At 25.7% G+C, this 10,712-nt stretch overlaps 1 protein-coding gene and 1 long non-coding RNA gene across 5 annotated transcripts in view; both read right to left on the bottom strand.

Moving 5' to 3' along the window:
- Window positions 1–10,712, bottom strand: part of LOC126898962 (uncharacterized) — a 180,102-nt gene that overhangs the window by 39,927 nt on the left and 129,463 nt on the right. The gene's annotated exons all lie outside the window — the stretch shown is intronic.
- Window positions 1–10,712, bottom strand: part of LOC126898915 (CD109 antigen-like) — a 61,567-nt gene that overhangs the window by 4,877 nt on the left and 45,978 nt on the right. For 2 of the 3 annotated variants that reach the window (XM_050673298.1, XM_050673297.1), the window contains 11 exons: window positions 5,483–5,675; window positions 5,169–5,393; window positions 4,829–5,079; window positions 4,589–4,747; window positions 4,337–4,508; window positions 4,097–4,276; window positions 3,920–4,021; window positions 3,534–3,794; window positions 3,236–3,379; window positions 2,920–3,054; window positions 2,791–2,845 (listed from right to left, as the gene is read on the bottom strand). In XM_050673298.1, coding sequence (XP_050529255.1) covers window positions 2,791–2,845; window positions 2,920–3,054; window positions 3,236–3,379; window positions 3,534–3,794; window positions 3,920–4,021; window positions 4,097–4,276; window positions 4,337–4,508; window positions 4,589–4,747; window positions 4,829–5,079; window positions 5,169–5,393; window positions 5,483–5,675 — 1,877 coding nt within the window. Of the gene's footprint in view, window positions 1–367; window positions 519–2,790; window positions 2,846–2,919; window positions 3,055–3,235; window positions 3,380–3,533; window positions 3,795–3,919; window positions 4,022–4,096; window positions 4,277–4,336; window positions 4,509–4,588; window positions 4,748–4,828; window positions 5,080–5,168; window positions 5,394–5,482; window positions 5,676–10,712 lie in introns of all 3 variants that reach the window. The other variant, XM_050673300.1, reaches the window with a different exon arrangement.

The raw sequence follows: 10,712 nt of genomic DNA, 5'->3' as shown, positions 1-10,712 counted from the left end.
AAAAAAAAAAAAAAAAAAAAAAAAAAAAAAATAGGAATAAGCTAAAATCGTTATGTTAAAAGAAACAACTCACGGAGAAATAAATAACTGATTTATTCAAGATTTAGATGAAAATCATATAATTATCAAGAACTGTTGATTTAAACCTACACTGTAAATTATTTTTTAAATATTTAACTGGAAAAAGAAAACTGATTATTTGACCCGCTTGACTATTTTTTTAAATTCAAAAAGAAATTATGAAATCATTGTGTACGTTATTTTACTATTGTTAAGCGTGCAAAAGCTATTTACTAATAATCAAAGCGTTATCCTTCACCTTCACATGCATACCATGTCTTGCATTGATATTATTATAACTATTTACCCAGCTTCGATGGAATCCCACAGCCAAGTTTCAGGAAAGTTCTTGCGAACCTTGATTCCAGATGATGTTGAAATTGAATTGTCTGTGGACAATGTTGTCATGTGTTCTTCGGATGATATGTCATCCTCTAAAACGGTTGACCTGAAGTAAACTGTACACAGGCAAGACCCCAAGTTATATATTAGTAAGTTATTATATTATTTTATAAATTGTTATTAAATAAAATAATAATTATTACAAAATTATAATTAATTAATATTATACTACTACAATGTGCTAGAGTTTTATACAAAGTATTCATTAGTTTAAAAACGTATCAAGTTAAAAATATATTAAAAATATATCAAGTAAACATGTTAATAAATTAGATCGATGAAGACGTTTATACATAGTTTGAAATTACTCATATAGTTAAATAATATTATATTATATTATATTAAATAATATATATTTGATTATTGTTTATAAGGTGATAATATAGACGACATTATAATTCACAAACACATATAAACATTTTAGAAAAGTAATAATTAAATTTTATACTCTGAAATATCGATCTTTAAATTAATTTCAATGAACACATAAAAATATAGAAATTAGATATTAGTACGACTGATTAAAATTAAACGATAAAAAAAATACTTTTTAAATATTAACGTTTATTTATTTATTAACCTATCTTAATTTAAAATTAAAGTACCCATAAGATGAGGTACAATTTACATTCATTATGATCGGAATCTATCAAAATTCTTCATAAAAAAGTAACGCTTTTCTGAATTAAACTAAATATCATACATCTGCTGATTTTATAAATTTTACATAATTAATAGTTTTTTTTTGTTAATAAATTATAAGTCTGTCACATTTAAATAATTAAAAAAAAAAATTGTTTTTATTAGACTTATTTTGAGTATTATAACTGAGAAAAAATAAATTTATCAATTTATAAACTGTTAATTGTCAAATTATTGGTTCAGACAACTAGTACATTTGTATGAAGATAATTTATATTGTGACTTAGTTGTAATACTTTTTATGACGTCAAATATTATTAATAATTTATATTACATACCAAACAATTAATTTATATAACATTTTTGTTTAATTTTGATTTAAGTTTCCTAATTTGTGTAGTATTTTTATATAAATTAAAAAATATTAAAATATTAAATGTGTATTTTTGTGCATAGGGTAAAGTGGCGTGTGTTAATGGATAGGTGGAATAAATGAAAATTGCGCTTAAAAAATATCTAATTATAATTATGAAATCAAAATGTAATTGAAATTATATTTAATTATACATATATATGTTCTTAAATAAAAAATGTTATTTTTCATTTCACTTATTATGTTTTATGTTGTTATCAAATACTTAACTTTTCCTCCAATGAAGTAAAAATTATTATCTGAACTACGAATTTAATCAATTAATATATATTATTGTAAATAGAAATTTTACTGAATTGAAGGCAAGTTTAAATTTTTTAAATTAATTTAATATTCAGTATTAAATTTTTCTATCGCAAATTTAATTAATTAAAGCTTAATAAAAAAAGAGTACGTTAGCACAAAATTAATTTTTCAAGATCATTATTCCCTACTAAAAAAAATTATACAATTATGTATAATTAATATGTTAAATGTTATTTGTTACATTTTTATGCATGAATAGTGCAATAAAACTTCTATACTATGATTGTAAATAGCATTTAATACTCTGTCTATAATTTAATATTAAAATAAAAAAAATTTAATATTTTAAATAAATAGATATCATAAGAATTTGAATATGATTTGTGTTTAATACTTTTAGTAACAATTATATTAAAATGAATATATAAAAATATGATGAGGCCTTTTGTGTTCTAATTTTATAATTTAATATTATGTGTTAAGTCTTAAAATTAGGATTTTGGTCATTTAAACTACATAATATTTGTAATTAAATGCTATTTATTTTATTTATCTCACGCTATTATGTAGTAAGCTATCCCTATTTAGACTTTAAAGGGTTCGTTTTACTCCAAATTTCCCTGTATATTACATTTAGAGTTGTTTTCATAAAAGAAGCATACTATTTTTTAAACTGTTTTAAATTGCTCAAATCATTATCAAAAATTATTTAAAGTTAATTGCGTCTGTTGTTATTATTAAAGCTATTGATGATATTTCGATACTCGACTTTTATTTTTAAGAAAATTACGTTATTAAATACGTTAATTATTGGGTTGTGTGAAGATTTCACTACACTTGTAATTAAAAAAAATAAAACCTACTCTACAGATGAATATAGATGACTATAAATAAAATATAAAGTATTAATATTTTTTGAGGATTAAATCTATTTATATAATTGATTTAAGGAGTCAATGGCTGGAAACAAATTAAAAATTATACTTTAAAAACTTATTTGAACTTACTCCATGGTGAATAGTCGTGAACATATCCATTAGTTAATACTGTAGCTCCAGATTTCTATAATAAAAATAGATATCAAATTTCACTTTAAAAGTGTACATAAATTGTTTATTAGGAAAACTCATTCATACGTCAAAAGCTTCTTGGGCTGTGAATGAACCAGGCCACCAAACCATAGAGCGTCTATCGGACCAGTTGTTCAGATATGGTAGATATTTTGCGTTTTCACTATTGTCGTACGATCTAAGTTCATCCAATACGTTCTCCTAACATTAAATGATAAAATTATGTAAAATTTTAGTTTTAAAATATTTTATATGAACAATAAACACGAATCAAAAGTTTAATGTAAATTAATTATGTAAAAGTAAAATATCAAACTTAAAATTATCCAAATCATAAAAATACATGTGATAAAAAAATATATTAATAATGAATAAAACTTACGTGAGTAATATCATTGCCAGATTTTAGTAATAACACGCTTTGGTCAATACCAGTGATACCAATGAAGGAATTAGGTTGAGTTTCAAAGTTTATATCTACTGGAGTATCTGGTTCAGCTTCTACGCGTCCAATGTCCATGTTAATCTATATCGCCCATTATAAAAATTAACTGAATTAACAAAGGTAAATATTTTTTAAATTATAGAAATTAAATAATTAAAAATATTTAATCAATAATATCATTATAAATAGTAATCGATTAAGACGCAAAGTTAATATAATCGTAAAATGCACTCACGAAGTTTTGTAGGACTCCATCAAGTTCAAAATCAATAGCATCAGCAACTACTTCACCACCTTCTTTAATATATTGTACAATGACATGAGCAGTTGGCGCCATGGCAAATGTGGCTAGGAAACGTAGGACAACGGTGCGTTGACCAGAGTTTGGCACTTGTACAGTACTAGCAACAATTACATCACCTCTTCCGAGTACTTGATAGCTTACATAACGTAAATTTTCTGTTGAATTCACCAATATTTCGACATCCTTATTAACCTAAAACCGCATATCAAACAATATATATAATTCTAGTACAAGGGACTATCAGTTATCAATGATATTTGCACTATGAAAATAAATATATGTATTTAGCTCATTAAATAAAACATTTTAAAACTGACCACTGGACGTTCAGTCAAAAGAGCTGCTTGAATGAATGTGTTGCTTGGTGAATTTGATGCGCTCACTGTTGAGAACCATTCCTTAAGATCTAAGTATTCCGCCTAATAAAAATAATATCATTATGAAACTTTTATAGAATTTAATAGTAATACAATCTTAAATATATTTATATTTACTTCGATTCCAAGGGATGTAGCGTTGACTGTTGGATAGAAATTTAATGTTATCAGTCCGTTCCTTTGTAAATAGTGACTCTCTTCGACATATTCAGCAGTGTTGTAAGTGAGACCGTGACGAACTTTCACTGGGTTTCTGTCATCGTACACTGGCGTGCCGTCATGGTGACTTAATTTTATCTGTAAATGATTGACAAAATAGTAATATTTAAAATATCAAAATAAGTAAAGTAAACATACGTAAGCGGTAAATCTTAATCCAGGTTTAAAATACTCCGATGACTTTATCAGTTCCATTCGATATCTATGTTTGTGTATCAATACGTTAGCAGAAGTATTTTGAGATCGGCCCGTAAGAGATTCTTCGACGGTTACTTCAAATCTTACGCCTCGTTCATATTCGTCGTTCAAACTATAAGAAAGTTTTATGAACAATAAATTATCAATAACGCATATTAGATTATTCTTAAAATCAATTAAAACAACTCATACTTCAAGTCTTTGACGACGTCAAATTGGACTACCGTTTTTCCATCGATAGGTACAACTTTTCTAAGAGGATTTTCATAAATAGGTTGAATAACATCACTGAATATTGTCGGATAAACAGACACTGTAGCTTCACCTTTTACTGCCTTACCGTATGTGTATCTAAAAAAAAAAAATTGATTAATTTTAATATGAATTTATATGTAAATTTTGCATGGAACAATGTGATAAATTTTTTCATACTTAGCATGGATAGTGGCTGATACAACCGATTGCTTGAAGGTGGAATGCTCTGGTACGTCAATGGTGACCTCGAATTTAGGCAATACATACTCAGCAACAGTGAATGACTTATGGAATATTTGATCCAAAACAGTTACTGTGATATTCCAATCACCCAACACAGGTTCTTCAGAAAGTTGAAATTCGGATGAAAAAACTCCTCTTGTTGTCAACGCCCTACTCCAATGTTTTACACGATTACCTTTGCCGTCCTATTGAACATTAAATTTTTTTTTTATTCTTGAAAAATATTAGATAAACTAATTATATAGTATACTCAATAAGAAGTATTCAAACTTACCGTGATAAATACATCTAAAGCTCCAGTAACTGTTGGTTTAAGATGAGAATTTAAAACAATTGCTCTGAACTGTACTTTATGACCTGGTTTATAAATGGCTTTGTCCGTTTGAATAAATACCGAATAACTTTTATGGATGTATTCTAGCGCAGTGCTGTTGACAAACTCTAAACCGCCAGAACCTCTAGCGGTCAGGTTATAGCTACCAGGTCCAACATCACTAATCTGTTTGCACATTGATTTAGAAGATTAAAATTATTCCTATATTAATTTAAATTTATATTAGTTGTTGTGTCATTAAACAGTATTCTTACTTCAAGTCTGACTATTCTAGTGGTATAAGGATCAACTTTAACGAACTGAGTAGCTTTGAAATTACCACCACTGTCTGGTTTGCCGGAAACATCTATAACCACAGAAGTGACAGAGGTTGTACCTTGAACATTGACAGCTACATGGTAGTCTGAATTAGGCCTTAATACTTTTGGGGCCACAATGGTATAAAATCTGAAAAAAAAAAATATTTTATTCATTTTAAAAAGACTTGCAGAAAAAAACTAAAAATATAAGCAAAATTAAATAATACAATCAATTCATTGTTATTTGATATTTTTTGCGGTAAAGATATTTAAAACTAAAAAAAAAAATAAGGAGTGCTAAATTAATTTCTTCTTATCTTATGTTTTTATATAATAATATATTCAATTTCTTTAATTTTTGAGTGCTAATTCTTCATCTAGAAGGGAGCTTAGCCCCCAATTGGTCTTATAGTAATGAATAAATGAAAAAAAAAAATCATTTGAACTGTATATGAAAATATTTAAAAAATTTTTGTAGTATAAATTCTCATAAGATAATTTTTTCAATTTTTATTGTCTTAAAACTGCCATAAATTTTTAAAAAATGACAAAATTAATATAATTTTTTTTTATAGATGCATAATGTCATTTTCACTCAAAAATAGCATTTGGTAACTATTTTCATCGTGAAGACAAAATAAAGTCCGAGATTTTTTTTTTCCATAATATAGTATATTACAGTATCTTTAATTTGAGATATATACTTTCCGGAATACTTTCAAAAATTAAGTTGAAAAGGTTAATTTTTTGTGAAAAATTTGTCATTTTAAATCCCCTCCCTGTGGGCAGGTAAAGGGTCAAATTTATAAAAAAAATATACCAAATGATAGGTAAAGACATCATACATTTATAAAAAAAAATTATATCGAATTTGTCATCTTTAAAAAATTAATGACAGTTTTAAGTAAAAAAAATTGAAAAAATGTCGAAAATTAGCGATTTTTAAATTTGTAATTTTTTTTAAGATTTCCCACACACGTTCCCACATGNGACAGTTTTAAGTAAAAAAAATTGAAAAAATGTCGAAAATTAGCGATTTTTAAATTTGTAATTTTTTTTAAGATTTCCCACATGTACGGGGAACGAATGAAATTTTTTCAATTTTTGAGGATAATGTCTTTGACTAGATACGATTAGTGATCTTTTAATGTATCGTTGAAAGAAGTCGGTTAGGTGAGAGCTAAGAAAAAGTGGTAACAGAAACAAAAAAAAAACACATCATAGTAAAACTAATACCTTCTCAATTTCGCATCGAAGCTAAAAAAAGAGAAAAAAAACAAGCTTCCAAAAAATTTTTTTTAGCTATCCTTTGAAATTAAAAAATTACCATTGTACAAAGTATTAAAAACATAATAAATGTTCATTATTAGTCAATTTTCGATACCTTGATGTTTTTATTTGTCGGTCATTTGTATCTTTACTATAAAATTAAAAACTAACTTTGATTTTTGATACTATTAAAAAAATTTTTTTAACTTTTGCATAGAAAGTTCAATTGAACTTGTAAGAAATATCTTTAAAAAGATATTTGTGTATAAAAAAGACTTATAATAACGAGATTCTTATTACTAAATGAGGCGTTCAGAAACCAAACTAATTTACTTCACTTTTTTCAATTCACATTCTATCAAAAGTATTTAGTTGTTTAATACACAACAATGCTATTACTTTTATTGTTAAAAAAAGTGTATTTAAAGGATTCAACTTCTGAGCACTTAAAATTAAAACACTCTGTAGTAAATCGATCTGTAATAAAATCAATTAATATTTTTGCTGTATGCTAATATTCTTATTGTTGTTCTTTTTTCAACGCGTCTAGCTATTAATGATATATATATATTAAATTCAAAAAAAATTGTAAACTTTTAATTGGTTTTAGTGTAATTTTTATAAGTTACTTGAAAACATAAAAATATAATAATATTTATTACGAAACAGCATAATTATAATGTTTTTTAACATTACCCTTGATATTTTAAGGAACAAGTAATTTAAAATTAAATATATATTATTTTTAAAGGTAAATAAATTAAATGTATAGAGAAATTAAACTTAAAATTATAGTTTATACAATTTTAGCTATTTAATTTGCATCATATAAATATTTTTTTGGTGAGCTACCAAAAATATATTTAAATAGTAACATAGGAAATTCTGTTAACGAGTCAAGAGTGAATGAAAATTTACCTTATATAAAAAATAAAAATACAAATGATATCAATTTATAACAATACACGAAACCTTATCAACGAAAAGGATCACATTGATTGTGTGATAAGCATGTAAATGTGTTTTTCAATGAAAATTCAAAGGTTTTGTTGGAATGTAAATAGAAATTTTCTTTATTGTCAACTGTTAAAGTACTTTGTTAACTGATAAATACATTTTTAATGAGTATAATTCCTTAATTAGAGTACTTGTCGATGTCATAAGGAAAACCGTTTCTAAATACAATTACTTAAACAGAAATTAGTTACTCTCCCAGCGTAGGTTTTTTTAATTTGGTAATACTAGCTGTCACACGTGCATAATATCCGCGTGGGCTAGAATTGTTGTTTATTCCTGTTGCACAAAAGTACTTGAGCAAATATTACAATGTCCTGACGGGGGTAGGGATTTCAAAGACATGTTGGTTCACGTGATTACAAAAATAAAAATCGCATAATAATACTAAATGGTTAATAGAAAACGTTTGCTACCGTTTTTGTTGTGTGTACCTTGGCGAATACGTGAGTTTTTCTTAAGCCTATCCAGAATTTTAGGTTTTTATTTTAATATGGCCATATGTCAGGCGTGTCCATTCAATGCCTCTGTATGATTATACCACGGAAAACAGGTAGTTATACGATATACACCTTTTAAGAAACCGACCAACTGTTACAGTGAACGTCCGCCCTGATATCCGATTAGGATAGACAATTCTTATACAAAATAGTATACACAAGTGTAATAATCGTAATAAAGGACGAAAAATATAATGGTTTCTTTAACAGTTTTTAAATTATAATCGAATCGAATTTCTACATTAGAAACATTTATTAATGTGTGTTTTTTTCTTTGTACTTGAAACAATAATGTTGTATTTGTACTGCGCTAAGACAGTTATCGACGTATTAAGTTACACGTTAGAAAGTGTACAAGTTACAATGTTACAAGTATCAAATTATTTTATTCAATAGTAATTTTTTATAGTTTAAAAAATATAAAAGAATAGAATTTTATATGAAGCTATCTATAATTAATTTAATTTTTCTTTTCTATTCATATTAATTAGTAGTGTACATTTAATAATTAGTATATATATTTCGGCTAACATATCAATAGTCATAATAATGTTTAAATTCAATTTACGCTCGATTTCTTTGTTTAGGATTTTTTTCTTACATTGATGATGGCACGCCTCGAGTTTTTTAGTGCTGGGCCAAGGTCATGGTATTGGTCAAACGGGTTGTCATATGGACGCAGTTCTAACCGGACCGGCCGTTATTCAACTCCATAGCACTTTCTGGTTATAAAACGCATTTAACCATCGCACAACATAACGGTTAAGTTGACAAGTCTTATTTCCCACTAACAAAGATGTACAAATTTGTTCGCATATTTATTCATCTTAAACTATCGTTGTAGAATATTTTACATTGGTTTTAAAATTTCTTACTAAGAGTCAACTTGTATTTACTATTTCTAAGTTAAACAGTAAAACTTCAAGTACATATGAAATTTGTTAATTGTGAAATTCATAGTGTGCGAATTATTAATTAGTTGAAGGTTACTATTATAGTGTGCTTACGCTGTTAAAGCTTAAAAACATAGAAAATAGCATTGTAGGATTCAAAATTATAACTTAAAGTAAATGGCGATGAACAGCTTAACACTTCGCTGTGTTGTGTTAACAAAATCGTTTTTTTTTTTGTTGTCTCTTGTCTGAACACAAACCGTTCTTATTTATAGCTTAATTTGATTGCTTCATTTATAACAAAAATGTAATTGCAATAAAAAATATACAAAATAATTGAAATCAACGATTTTGTTTTTTTAATTAAGTAGGAAGTGAACAAAAAGAAATTAATATTATAAGTATTTACATTACAGTTAAAATTTTTTAACGAAAAAGAACTGAATATGTCTTAGAAAAATATGATACTGGTTTATTATTAGTATATAATCAATTATAAAAATAATTTTTATTATAAATTTATTATTAGTTAATATTTTTATTAAAATTATTTGTAGATAAAATTGTATACATATTACATATATCGTTTAATTTAAGTTCAGATTTAGTAAATTTTTTTACAGAAACTTAAATTTAATAAATAATTTTCTCTAACACCACGAAAAAATAATAGATATGTATATCATTACTGTTGAATATGTTCAATAGTGATTTAACATAAATTGTTTTAAGAAAAACCCGATTTAGTTATAAATGCTGTTATCCAATTAAAACTATTTATACATTTTATTTGGTGTTGACAATAACGTATAACTCTGAATGTGATGTATTTGGATTTAAATTATATTTATGTTATATTTTCAATTAATAATAACTTTATTCGGATTTTTAGTGTAAAAATCTATACTTGGGTTTTATCATAATATTTACTACATGTTTTTAAGTAGCATATAGTTAAAAGTGATTATAAAACATATAACAAGCATATTTTTTATGTTTTATTATCGACAATTGATGTACTTCAAAAAGACAAACTTTGTTGTCAGTACATTGTTTGAAACAATATCGGCTATCTGTAAATATATTTATATTGATGAGCCTAATATATTTTTCATCGCCCAACATTGCTACGGTAACTATTTTTAATCTTCAGTTCCACCCTTTAAAATATTTTTCTTAAATAATGTATGTGTTATTAACCTTTTATCTGAGTATTCAACCTGTTTCTAAAGTTACGATGTTTATTTAGGTTTACAGTTGTGTAGAATGTACAACTTATACGTTAACATATGTATAGACTGGTAACGATAAGAATTACTATTCAAGACAGTTTTTTTTTATCACACACTTTTCAACGTATTATTACACAAACGATGACATTTTGGAATGTTACCACGTCGAGGAGAGTACGAGTGAAATTGTTTTCGATATAATTACAATTTAAATGCAGACACTCATATATACCAAACCATTGTTTTTGATGAAGACTGTTTCACTTTTACTTGATAG

This window comes from Daktulosphaira vitifoliae, unplaced genomic scaffold (assembly GCF_025091365.1).
Source record: "Daktulosphaira vitifoliae isolate Bord-2020 unplaced genomic scaffold, ASM2509136v1 Scaffold_2, whole genome shotgun sequence".
Lineage (NCBI taxonomy): Eukaryota > Metazoa > Arthropoda > Insecta > Hemiptera > Phylloxeridae > Daktulosphaira > Daktulosphaira vitifoliae.
This window is presented reverse-complemented; position numbering and strand designations above follow the sequence as displayed.